General features: G+C 34.1%; 1 protein-coding gene across 1 annotated transcript; it reads right to left on the bottom strand.

Annotated features, from left to right (window-relative positions):
• Window positions 1–7,041: 7,041 nt before the first annotated feature.
• On the bottom strand, window positions 7,042–12,654 carry LOC102585657 (RNA polymerase sigma factor sigB). The gene is made up of 7 exons (XM_006359055.2): window positions 12,277–12,654; window positions 10,350–10,642; window positions 9,313–9,918; window positions 8,263–8,493; window positions 7,993–8,133; window positions 7,645–7,845; window positions 7,042–7,513 (listed from the first exon to the last, which is right to left on the bottom strand). Exons 1-7 carry the CDS (start codon window positions 12,362–12,364, stop codon window positions 7,232–7,234), a joined length of 1,842 nt encoding a protein of 613 aa, XP_006359117.1. The 5' UTR covers window positions 12,365–12,654; the 3' UTR covers window positions 7,042–7,231.
• Between the last annotated feature and the right edge of the window lie 815 nt (window positions 12,655–13,469).

Here is a 13,469-nt window from a genome sequence, read left to right as displayed (position 1 = left end):
GGATGAAAATGTAGTTTTAAGAAGTTTGGGGTATTAAAAAAAGTTTGGGGGGTAGGGAGGTGTAAATGGGGGGTTATGGGGTGAAAGAGCCGTTGGTGGGGCCCAAAACCCGTTGCCCAACGGCTCTCAACGGCTATAATTTGAAATTTCAGATTAAAAAAAAAAAAACTGACCGAACTGGACCGGAACCGGGACTAACCGGACCGGGACGGACCGGTAAATCCCGGTTTCCGTCCCGTTACCCCTCCCGGACCGGTACAATGCCGGATCTAACCGGTACAATGCCGGATCTAACCAGTACTATCTGGAACCGAGACGGAACCGGTAACGGATCGAAACGGACCGGAACCGGTACCGGTACCTCCCGGTTCCGTTGCCAGCCTTACTGGTAATTGGATTTGGTGTAATTGGTGTAATTACATTGTCTGTCATGTTTGGTTGGACATGTAAATACCTGATCAACAGGTAATTGAGTGTAATTGACAGGGTGTAATTACACTCTCCAATTCACATGGGAGAATGTAAATTGTTGATTACTTTTTAATTTCTTCTTTTTATTTTTGTTTTAACTTATTTCGTTTTAATGTATTTTTTTATTATTATTTTGAATTGTTCTTTTTATTCTTATCATTCTAATATTTTTTTTAAATATTTTTTATATTTCATTTCCTTCTTATCCTCAACTTTTACTTCATGTGATTCCACATTATTGACTCGATATTTTACATTACAAGGTATTTATTTTTTAAAGTTAGACTTGATAAATTATCTTTTTGGAAATTTTTTTATAATTTTATATTATTATATTTATAACATTAATCTTTTTGTCAAACATGCATTTCATGATGTTCATAGCAAATAATGTACTTTTAATTATTATGATTAATTTAATTAAAATATACTAAATTGAAAAATATAAATCAAATATTTTTTATAGTATTAGTTAATAACATATGTTTATTAATTGATATATTTTCAAGAGACAGTATATATCTTAAATATTTAATTTAATATTATTTATAAAAGCCCTTATTTGTCTAATATAAAATTTTAATTTTTAAAATTCAATAGAACCTAATGACTACACTTGTGCAACCAAACATTACTACTCTAGTAATTACACCAAATTCAATTACGTAACATATTCATAGAGTCAAATTAATAAGTTGTTGTACATGTAATATTTGCTAAACAAATGCTTATGTGCATGCACTCTCAAAATTTAGGTTTATATGTTTTTCTTAATGTAGTTTACGAGTACAAAATTATCAGCTTAAGTAGAGTTGGAAATAATGTTTTGTTTGATGGGAGATCAATATATTGGTGAGTGAAAATGAAAGAAGGGAGCATGAAATGATTGAACCACACTACCCGATAGTTATTGATCCGATAACGAATCAATCAATATATTATTAAATAGATAAGATATTAGTATATTTAAAAGTGATATATGATAAATCAAATTGTTAAGCATTATTATCCGCTCAATTTGTTCAATAAACAACCTTAATAATAAGCCTAATATTTTCTTAGAAAATGTTTAAATAAATGACTAACGCATTATATTTGATGTTGGTAAGTATAAATTAAAACTAGTGAGGAAAAATTTGTGTTGTACATGGGTTCAATATTTATTTACAAATTTATTTATTTTTAAACTAGGTTAGTTAAATAATTTTAATTTTTTCTCTAAAATAAGCTATATATTTTATGTGATTGTAATAATCTCATTAGGTGTAAAATGAATATTTGGTGACTATTATTAATATTGATAAATTTTAAGTAGTGTTAATTAAATTATTTTAAATTTCTGCTCAAAAATAAAATTATACATTTATTTGTGTGGTGCTCCCTTTATTCCATATTAATTGAAGTTTTGGGTCTTTTTTCATTATCCAAAATAGTTGAATTGTTTAAAATTTGAGATGGATGTTTGAATTTTTTTTCATATTTGTCCTTTCCTTTAATGAAGTTTGATATTTTTTAGGAGATAAATTGCACTACTTATAAAGTTATATTTATGATTTTACAAAGGATAGTAGTGGAAAATATGGTTTAAATTATGGCCTTGATTGTTTTTCTTAATAAGGTTTCATTTGTTTTCATTAAGATTAAGATGTCTGAATCTGAATAAACATCTGAATATTAAGATGCGCATTAAGATCTAGATATCTAGATTTGGATACACATATGAATATTTTGTGGTATCTAGATTTGAACATTTAATGATAATGACTGTTTGTATTCAATACCTGAATATGCATATGAAATTGAACATTATATCAATAAAATATTATAAAAGTTTTATTTCAAATAAAATTATATGCTATGCAAATAAAAATTATATATCAGTATAAAAATTATTATACCATGATTTTTTTAAGAATTCAACATAAATATCTTTTCATAATTTATTTTTATCCAACTAATCAAATAATAAAGAAATTCAAATTATCAGCATCTAACATATATTTTAGCTAATTAGAAAAATTAAAGAATTCCTATTTTTTCTGATGACCTTAATCCATTTTTCTAACTTGTGAACCTCTAGATTTATCCATGTTTTTTTTTTTGTAATTGTCACTTTAACAAAATATACTAACAATTGTATTGTATAATGGTTCTTCACATCCAAGACCATCTAATTTTTCCTTTCATTCTTCAAAGTTAGGTGCATTATTTTTTTAATCAGTAACTCTAAAACAACACTCATCTCCTCATCAATTTTCAAGTAACACGAAGATAGTTTTCTTTTCATCCCAAAACTATTCTTTCAGTCGAAATTGAAAATTGGGATGAATAATTATTACGAGCTCCATCATTTTGTCACCAACTAGATCTTCGACTCTATCAAGTGTGTCTATATCTATAATAGTAGATAAAGAATAGACACCAGGTCTACAATTTGGACTTCAATCATAAACTCTTGTTGCAGTAGAACCTTCAAAAAGTTTTGTACACAAAATTTGAAAGGGTAAAGGTGAAGTGTTCTTGACAAACATCAGTACACCCCAAAAAAATTATCAATATAAAAAAATAGTTGTAAAGATTATGAAAACTTACTAGTTCAAAGAGAAAAATAATGGTGTTAAATGGAGAAAGAAAGGAACAAAGTTTGTAGCGAGAGAGAACAAAGCCGCGCAAAGAGAAAGAAAAGCGATTGATTATTTATAGCGAATTAAATAAGTCTGAATGGTATTAAAACTCTCCTATAGATCTGATTCCTTCCGAGCTTTTCAAATCCATTAAGAGATTTTTTTTAAAAAAGAAACGGTTACGCCCTATCTTAAGATTAGAAGTCCACATCCGAAAAACACAGAAGAGATGTTGGGTATATAAGTAAGCAGGTTTTACCATTTAATGATGTGTTTTAAAGTCGTGTGGGCCTAGACCCAAAAAGAGAACAATATCACTAGCAGTCTGAGCCGTTACAAATGGTATCAAAGCATTTAAGGGTGATATTTTAGATATGTTTAATATAAATAGGGAAAAAAGTCTGAAAAATACTTTCAACTTTGGCTGAAATTGTTGTTATGATACCAAACTTTATGGATGACCTTTTACCCTTGCACTATGTAATAGTGTATTTTAAAGGTATATTTATAATTATGCAATATTTATGATGTCCACGTGGGCACATATATACCTTTAAAATACACTATTAAATAGTGCAGGGGGTAAAAGGTCCTTTCCAAGAGTTTGGTATCGTTACAACAATTTTGGTCAAAATTTGAATATATTTCAGACATTTTCCCCATATAAATATGATGAAAAGATCGGGCCAAAACACACCTAATTTGGCTAAGCACCATAATGAGTAATTAAATTCAATTTTATCCTCATCGAATCTAGTAAAATATATATAATCGTAAAGTTTCACATAACTTTTTTAATTATAAATTTACGTCATATTTATAGTTTGGGATAAGGGTTTGAAAAATATTTCAACTTTGGTCGGATTTTCTGTTGGGATAATAAACTTTCATGAGGATCTATTACCTCCCTAAACTATTTAGGGAAAAGGGACAAATATACCCCCGAACTTTCAAAAATGGTATGTCAATACCCTTCGTCATACTTTTCGTCCATCAAAGCCCTTGTTGTCCAATAATCAATACATATTTACCCCTCCCACTAACGGAACACTTATTGTGTACACGTGGCGCAATCTTATGCCACAACCCGAATTGACCAATTTTTTAACCCAAATTTCAAAATCCACCCATAACCCATTTAACCCACCCGATTTACCCACAAATAAACTCTCTAAAATCCTAAAGAAGAATGGAAATCCTTATTGAATTCATCAACATGAACCCTAATAGTATCCTTATCAACATTAACATCATTTTTAATCTTCTTCGCATTTTAGTAATCCATATATGGCACCGCCGACCACGGCAGCGGAGGTGGCGACGGAGGCTAAGGATAAGGATTTCGGAAAGGAGGAGTTAGTAAAGGATAAGGATTTCAGGAAAGAGGAGGTGTTGTAGAAGCTGCAGGTAAGGAGTAGGTTGGGTGGGGAGGTGGTGGGGGAAGGGTAGGAAAGGGCGGAGCAATAGAAGAAGACGGCGGCGGCAGCAGCGGAGGAGGAGAGTGGTGGAGGTGATGATTTTGATGCCTTTTACTCCATGAAATTTTCATTTTTTCTTCCTTGCAGGAACTAGAGGAACAGTAGTAGAAGAATTCTGAAGAAATCAACCGAAGAATTAGAGAAGAAGAATGATGGAAAATATGGGACCCATGTTGTTAAGGGAAATTGATTAGGAAGTTAAGTTGTTGAAAAAATAATTTCAAAAATTAAGTTTTACCAAAACAATCCATTAATTAATAGGAGTATTACAATAAAATTCCTATTACAATCATATTTTTTTAAATGTGTGTAAAGTTTAACATAAATAAATAAATTTTAGGATTTTTCTTTAGGATTTCAAAGAGTTTATTTGTGGGTAAATCGGGTGGGTTAAATGGGTTATGGGTGGATTTTGAAATTTGGGTTAAAAAATTGGTCAATTCGGGTTGTGGCGTAGGATTGCGACACGTGTACACAATGAGTGTTCCGTTAGTGGGAGGGGTAAATGTGTACTGATTATTGGATGGCAAGGGCTCTAGTGGACGAAAAGTATAACGGAGGGTATTGACATACCATTTTCAAAAGTTCGGGGGGTATATTTGTCCCTTTTCCCAACTATTTAATACCATATTTTAAACATATATATTTGCCCACGTGGACATAAAAAATAATGCAAAATTATAAATAGTAATGTGTCCACGTGGGCACATATATATCTTTAAAATACACTATTAAATAGTTCAGGGGGTGAAAAAATACGGTATTAAATAGTCTAGGGAGGTAATAGGTCCTTATGAAAGTTTAGTATCGCAACAACAAATCCGACCAAAGTTGGGGTATTTTTCAGACCCTTATCCCTTATAGTTTACATAACTTGTAAATTATGCCATATATATTTGAACGTCTTCTAAATTTTCGTTAATGCATAAGGTAGTAATTCTATTTTAGGAAATCGACATTTATCAAGTTTTCTGAACTTGACTCTTTTTTAATTCCTACATGAATTTTGTGCTTGTCAATGGTATATAGGGATGTCAATGAGGTGGTGCGGGGCGGGGGCGGGTTGAGCTTAATCCGTAATTTTTTTAATTTGCCACGCTTTGCCCCGCTCCGCATAATATTTTTTTTCATTCTCAACCAGCCCCACCCCGCCCCGCATTGACCCGTTCCGCATCAACCCGCCCACGCATAAGTTTTTTAATATTTTCTTGTTCTAGTTAAGTTTGATACTAAAAATAAAATTCATAAAAATAAATTTATTTTTTCATTAACTTGTATTAATTTAATAGGGATAAGGATCTGAAAAATACCCCAACTTTGGTCGGATTTGCTTATTGCGATACTAAACTTTCATGAGGACCTATTACCTCCCTAGACTATTTAATACCGTATTTTAAACATATATATTTGCCCACGTGGACATAAAAAATAATGCAAAATTATAAATAGTAATGTGTCCACGTTGGCACATATATACCTTTAAAATACACTATTAAATAGTTCAGGGGGTAAAAATACGGTATTAAATAGTCTAAGGAGGTAATAGGTCCTCATGAAAGTTTAGTATCGCAACAACAAATCCGACCAAAGTTGGGGTATTTTTTAGACCCTTATCCCAATTTAATAGGATAGATACTTAAATTTTTATTTTTTAGAGGTCAATTGGAAAACAGGTAAGAAATTGAATTATTTTCTATTGAACCGTTTTCATTTACTATCTTGAATATTTTAGTAGCTTTAAAGAAATTATCTTAATAAATAATGTTCTATCACTCTTATAACATGTAAAAAATTAGATTTAAATTTAAACCCACATAAAATCACATATACCTGCAACCCGCCCCGCCGCGCATTAGTGTTTAAAAAATTTACTTCAACCCGCCCCACATAGCCTTAAACCCGTCCCACCCCACCCCACATCCACCCCGTCTCATTGCCATCCCTAATGATATAAGATCTGATATTTGATGCTTAATCAATTTATAATGTAGTTTAAATTTCTTAGATTCCGTATCTTCACCAAGATATCTCAGCATGCAATTTTGTGTTCTACATGACAATTCACGTCCTAAGTAACGCGTGTGTTTACTGGTTTAACTTTATATAAATTTAAATGTATATTTATATACACCAAAGGTTGGAGGGCGCAGATGCATGCCAACTAAGTGAAATTAAAGAACACACATGTATTATGCCTAAAAAAAAAGAGTAACTCAATGCACAAAGCATAGGGTTCACGTAAGGTCCAAAGAAGAGCCCACATCTTAAGGGGGGTGATGTGGACATTGCTACACTAATGCAAGCATTAGTGTGTGCTTCCACGGCTTCGAACCCATGACCTATACGACAGAGCCAACTTTACCATTGTTCTAATGCTACTATTCAAGAAAGGTAGAAATGTTTTGTTTAATTTTTTTGAGAGAAACTTTAATCTTTCCAAAATTAAGCCTACAACAAATTGGAGCTGCTACAATAAATTACAATATCTGATTATTTGAGCCAAAAATTTGTATTATGCACAACATATTTGCAGAGTTCTGAAGAATAAGAACAGTTAAAGAACCAAAGCTTATCTAAGCCTCAAATTTTTCTAACAACAAAGACTCAATGACTAGAAGGTCAAATCTACTTTCTTGATATATATATATAACAGAGACTTTAAGCATTTATATATTGCTGCAAAAACTTTGTTCTTTTCTTGTTCTTCAACTTACGGAATGCACAAGACTCTATTTGGCGAATTCTCTCCCGGCTAACGCCCATTAACTCACCAATCTCTTGTAATGTCTTCATCCTGCCATCCTCTAGTCCAAACCGCCATCTAACGACCTGCTTCTCCCTTGGATTTAAGGTGTCTAATACCTTCTCCAGGTCCTGTCTCATGAACTGCTTGGTCAGTATTTCTTCTGATGTTTCCGCTTCAGGGTCTGCAAGCACTTCCTGGGAACCCAAAAGGAAGGGATCAATGAACACAACTGTAAAAATAATGAAGTGTCTAGCTGGACTTTTGCATGTCGAGACACAAAACTGACACCCTAAACGGGAAAAGGAGAGATGTTTTTAGGACGAACCGAAGGTTTGAGACTTTCATTGAACCCAATTTTCTGGTCAAGTGATCTTGGAGCTTTAGGAGTTAACATCACAGCAGCAAGTCTCTTCATTGACAACCCTGCTGCTTCAGCTACTTCTGCATCGTTAGGATGTCTACCATTTTCAGTCAACAATTGCTTTCTTGCTTCCTTTACTCTATAAGTAGCCTCGACCATGTGAAACTGTAAACATAAAAATCAAAATGGTAAAAAGATGGAATATCAACAAGACCTATATATAGACATTCTCTCTTTTTAATTAGTGTAGGATCAACAATATTTAATTGGCATGTAAAAAGAAAAATGTCCTTGCAAAGTTGGATCACATACTGGCAACCGAATCATCCTGGACTGATCAGAGAGAGATTTCCTAACAGCCTGCTTAATCCACCAGTGAGCATAAGTTGAGAACTTAAAACCCTTGGTGGCATCAAATTTTTCAGCTCCTCTAACAAGGCCCCGACATCCTTCCTGCACATAAATTTCCAAAAATGAGGATAGATCAGCAGATAATATTTCAGATGATCCCTTAATAGAACTAGAGTCTTGACCGGAATAAAAGTAGAGTATTGAGATAGCATATAATTGCACCATAAATACCTGAACCAAATCTTGAAGATTCATCCCTACTCCTTGATAATTTTTGGCAATAGAAATAACGAGCCTCACGTTGCTCTTAATCATTTTATCTTTACAAAGAATGCCATAGTTCAAACGCTTCCTTAGGGTCATCTGGTCAACTCCGGCAGCAGCAGCCCATTGGGTAAAAGTGGGCTGACCTCCGCAACGCTCTGTAAGCTCCACCTGAAGTCTTTCCAACTTCAACAGGTCCTGTAGCATTTGGAAACTGATAAATGGTCTAAAAATTGAACAGAAAATGATAGACGATTTGCAAGGAAAGTAGAAAGCAAACTCCACAGCAAAATATAGTACAGATATGACATTTGAAGTCATAACATTCTATCCATTGCAGGCTATGTGGTTCATTCTCAATGCTTTTATCAATTAATGGACACACAAATTTTGGCTACATGAAAATTATCCTTGAAAAGGATCAGTAAAGGATTATTCCATATTAACTCAAAAGCCAATGCCAAGAATGAACACACATAGGAGATCAATAAGAGAGAAGATTCACAAACTATCCAGGAAACTCAAGGTACTTAAATCTTGATTTTTTCATAAGAAAGAGAAGACACAGCTTCTTAGATTCAGATTTTAGATCCAAGAACGCCAAGCCTTGAGCAAAATAATGGAAGGCAAGTGAAGTGAAATAACAGGTGAGCACATTACATCGGTTTGGAGCTACAAACTTTCACCTATCAAGTAAAAAAATATAAACAAATGAAAATCTCCTTTTTTTCAATAATTTGATCAACCAACATGTACTTAGTATTCTATTACTAAGACCAAAAGAAGGAGGGAAGAGGAAGTAGAAAAAAGAAGTCCACTAATTGTCAAAAGCAAAGCAGATAAAAGAATTTAAGAGAAGAAACCATTACATGTATTGAGATCCATCCAAGCCGGAATTCGTATAATAAACACATGAAAGAGTATTGATGTGGTAAAAGGAAAAGGAAGAGGCAAAATCTTAAAAGGAAAAAGAACAAAAACTATGGGGTCATATACTTAGAAAAAGCTAAAGCACACCTGGATTCCTCTTGATAACTCCTGTTCTTCAGATGCAGTCAGTAGCCTAGAACTACATGTAGTTCCTCTCAAGTAACGCAATGGATCCGAGTAATCAACATCTTGTACTGAAGCACGCTTCTTTCGACTGGTAGAACCAGACTTCACAGTCACAACATTAGCTGCAGCCTTCTCTACTGATTTAGCTCTTTTGGCCTTCCGCTCAGTTTGACGGTTCGATTTTACAGCTATGACATTCGACAGCTGTGACTGAAGAATTTCCAGTTCTTCAGGTGATGGCTCCAAGTCATCAGAATCTGTAAGAGTCTCCCGGAATAAACTACTTCCAGTCCACTTCATCTCACTTCCATTTAATTCCGCACAAACACCAACTCTCCTTGTCTCACCAGGTTGAGCCAGATGAACGCTCTCAAATGGAGCAGTCCTAGCTTCTGATAGCGTACCTCTGCCAACATTATCGGAGTCATTTAAATTATTATAGCCGACCAGCATTACAGCATCTTGTGCACCCTTCAATGCAGCCTTTGCTAAAGCAACTGCTTCAGCGGCTGCAGCAGCTACAATAGCTTCCTCACTAGCAAGAGAATTTTCAGGTTTAGTGTTCGCCTGCAAACATGACAAGTCAACAGTTATACTTGTAACAACATTTTCATGGCCGAACAAGGTTTACATCAATTAATGGGAAATAGAGGACAACTGAATCAAAATAGGAGACTGGAATTTGGCAAAATGGCACTAAGGTAAATAATAAGGTTAGGGAATATTGACCAAGATAACTAAAGCAAAGGAAAATCTTTTCACCATTGTTTTTCTTTTTCAATGTCAACCGACTGTCAGAAAACGACCTATTGATGTTTAAAACTACTTTTACTTCATATTTTGAAAATGCAAGTACATCTGAATTTTGAAAAACAAATACCTAGAACTACATGTGAAACTTATTTCATATTTTCATTATAGATTGAAGACCTCGGGTCCTGTCAGTTTCTCAAACTTAATTTTTCCATAATCTCTAGGCTATTTATTTAAATTCTAACCTCTGCAGGTGGACCAACTGCCCCAGTGTATGTCCACGGCCTATCTGGGGCAACTGAATCTGGGTTGGCCTCAAAAGACGGCAGCTTTAGCTTCTGTATATCAGGTACTGTGGTTGTGGCAGCTGATGGTGATTTCCATGATCTCTCTGCCGCGACTGAATTTGAGAGGATTTCAATAGATGGTAACTGTAGTTTCTCAATGCCAAGCACAGTAGAAGTTGCAGTTGATGTTACTGCAGATGTAGTGGATAGGATGCATTGTGTCCTCAAATGAATATGGTCTCTACTTTTTGCTGCATTTCAGTCAAGGACACAGTAAGAACAACAGAAGTCTATGTCTATAAGATGGATCATTAAAACTTTCACTAATAACTGAAGAAACCCACAAGATTCTATTGAGAAGTTTAACTATTTAGTTTCAAGGACGATTCCTGCTTCTAGGTCTGCATATGAGTATGATCAGGAAAAGGCAAACTGGCAAGGAGTACCCAGCAGTTGATCATGCAAAGTCAAAGTTGTCTAAGAAAAGCCACAATTGTACTAGAGCAAGAGCACCAGATCTTAAATCCAAGTTTACAAATGCATATCAGGAATTTCAAAAGAAATACTGAAGTGCAAAGCCGATGACTTCCTCAAAATACAAGACTGACTTTTCTACGTTAGGTCAGGTTTTCACTTGGAAAACAATATGTAGCTGTGTAGTTAGTGATTTAACTTCCCATTACTGATTCTTCCTCTCTTCCATTCAGGGTGTGTTTGTAACCGAGCATCCTCTCCTTTGCACATAATTTCTCTAGTTTTGAGTAGCGGATGATTTCATCACTGTCTGAGAATCTAGTTTTCGGGGAATAATTTGTATAGTCATCCTTGCAAAACATCATATTTCCGTTCTAAGTAATAGAAACCGCAACATGATGAACTTAAAACGACGACATTAAGTACATGAAGAACGCAGCACCTTTGCAGGAAGCTGCCAAATTTTTCTAATCCATTATGCTGTAACGAACAGGCCATCGAAATACTAATTGCTAAGAAAACCACAATAACTGAAGGACCTTTTCTCTAATCACAAATATACCCTTGAAATGTTTTACAAATTCAAGTAGGAAAATCTCCCTCAGATTCAAAGTAACAATTGAAGTCTTTGACCTTATATAATAATTCAATGACCTACCCTATTAATGACCCTGCTTGACTTCAGAGAAAATGGAGGCAGTGCATACAATTAGAACCACTTCCTAATCCATTTCTCTCCTCCATTGAAATACCAAGATCTTCTACCATTATCTTATTCTTCAATTTTATTACTACTGTTGTTTCTCTAACTTTGGTTATCTTTACTACTTTTGCTATCAATATTTATTTTTCAAACCTATTCTGAGAAACACTTTTCTTGAGCCGAGGGTCTATGGGAAACAACCTATCTACCACACCAAAGGTAAAGGGGTAAGGTCTGTGTACACCCCACCTATGTTGCTCGTACTCTCCGAAAATGTGGCCGCACACGTGTTGGATCCTCCAAAAATGCACTACCTTTGGAGGATCCAACACGCACCCGCCGGCATTTTCGAAGAGTCCGACCAACATAGCACCACACCCTCCCCAGACTCCTCTAATCACACTGAATATGTTGAAACATCAAGATTCATTTCCCACTTTAAGCATTTGCAATTTCATACAAAATACAGATTTTTATCCATATCATTTACACTTTTTTGCAAAAATTGATCTTATCTTCAACAAGCATTGCTCAACTCCAATTATGAAACTAGCAATTCATGAGCAGAGATTAAAATGCAAAAGACTGAATTAGACTAAAATGGACCCACAAATTTCACACATCACATTCCACATTACCACTAAGCAAGAACAAAACTTTCTCAATTGACAACATAATTCTCAAGAAAATAGAGATAGACAGACTTACAAAGCTGGATGGTTGTTTGCTGTTGGGTTTTAGCGCAAATGACAAAAGCATCGGGCAAGCTCAGGAACTGTGGCAATAAGTAAGACATCTTCTTTCTACTCTAAATTCATATACAAGCATATGGGGTCTCATAAAATAGACACTAATTTACACACCATTCATTCAAACACTATATTCTCAAAGATTAATCAGTCAATAAAGCTGCAAACTTTTCACCATCCGTGAGTTGTAATCTTGAAAATGGGGTTAAATAAAACCCCAGAAAATGTATTGAAGAGAAGAAGAGTGTAGCAGCAGAGATTGAAGAAGAAATGGAGGAAGAGAAAGGGATGTGCTTGTTGGAAAATGATAAATAGAAGGATAAGAGAACTTAGCCTCTGGATTCTTGAACAGGACGAGAAAGAGACAACGAAGCCGATATTATTATTTTATTTTAAAAAAAATTAAAAATCCTGTTTTATCTGGGCTTTCTTGTCGGCCCTTTATTGTTAGACCATTAACACAATAAGCCCATCTAACTGGTTCCATTGAGCTGAATTCAGAGGCTAACTGATCTCATGCAAGTGTATATACCCATAATATAAATTACGAAACACTAGTTTAAAAACTAATTACTTAGATATACTTTAGTTTGCAATATTATGAATCTTAATAGATTTTAGTTTGTCCAGATACATGAATCTCAGAATGTATGTGTCAAAATTAGGTGTAATTTGTTTTAGATATACTGTATCCAAGTAGATTCACATGTATCTGAGATACGTAGACAAATCTTTCTTTCCTCCCTCCCATCTCGCTCATGTCCCTTCCTATTTTAGTATCTTTAGTAGCAAAAATACATGTATATCTAGGTGTATCTTCCTCAATTTATGGTAGAAAACTATTAATTAATGGTAAAATACATAATCATATTATACTATAAGTGGGAAGCTCCTAACCTCAAAGTTGAATTACGAAAATACCCTTCATTATTTTTTTTATTAAAAGTTAATTAGACCAAATATACATGGTTAGGTGTTAGAGTTTATCATTTCGTAATGAGGCTTTAATTGTTATCCTTTGAGCTTCTTCCGTTTACACTCATTTCAACATTAGTTTAATGCTTCACACTTAAGTTATGATTAAGTCAGAACATGGCCATTCACTATTTGTTTAGTTATTAAGATTGATTCTACCTTTCATCTTCCGCATTA

The sequence above is a fragment of the Solanum tuberosum genome, unplaced genomic scaffold (genome assembly GCF_000226075.1).
Source record: "Solanum tuberosum cultivar DM 1-3 516 R44 unplaced genomic scaffold, SolTub_3.0 scf00284, whole genome shotgun sequence".
Classification (NCBI taxonomy): domain Eukaryota; kingdom Viridiplantae; phylum Streptophyta; class Magnoliopsida; order Solanales; family Solanaceae; genus Solanum; species Solanum tuberosum.
The sequence above is the reverse complement of the archived record's forward strand: the minus strand, read 5'-3'. Positions and strand labels throughout refer to the sequence as shown.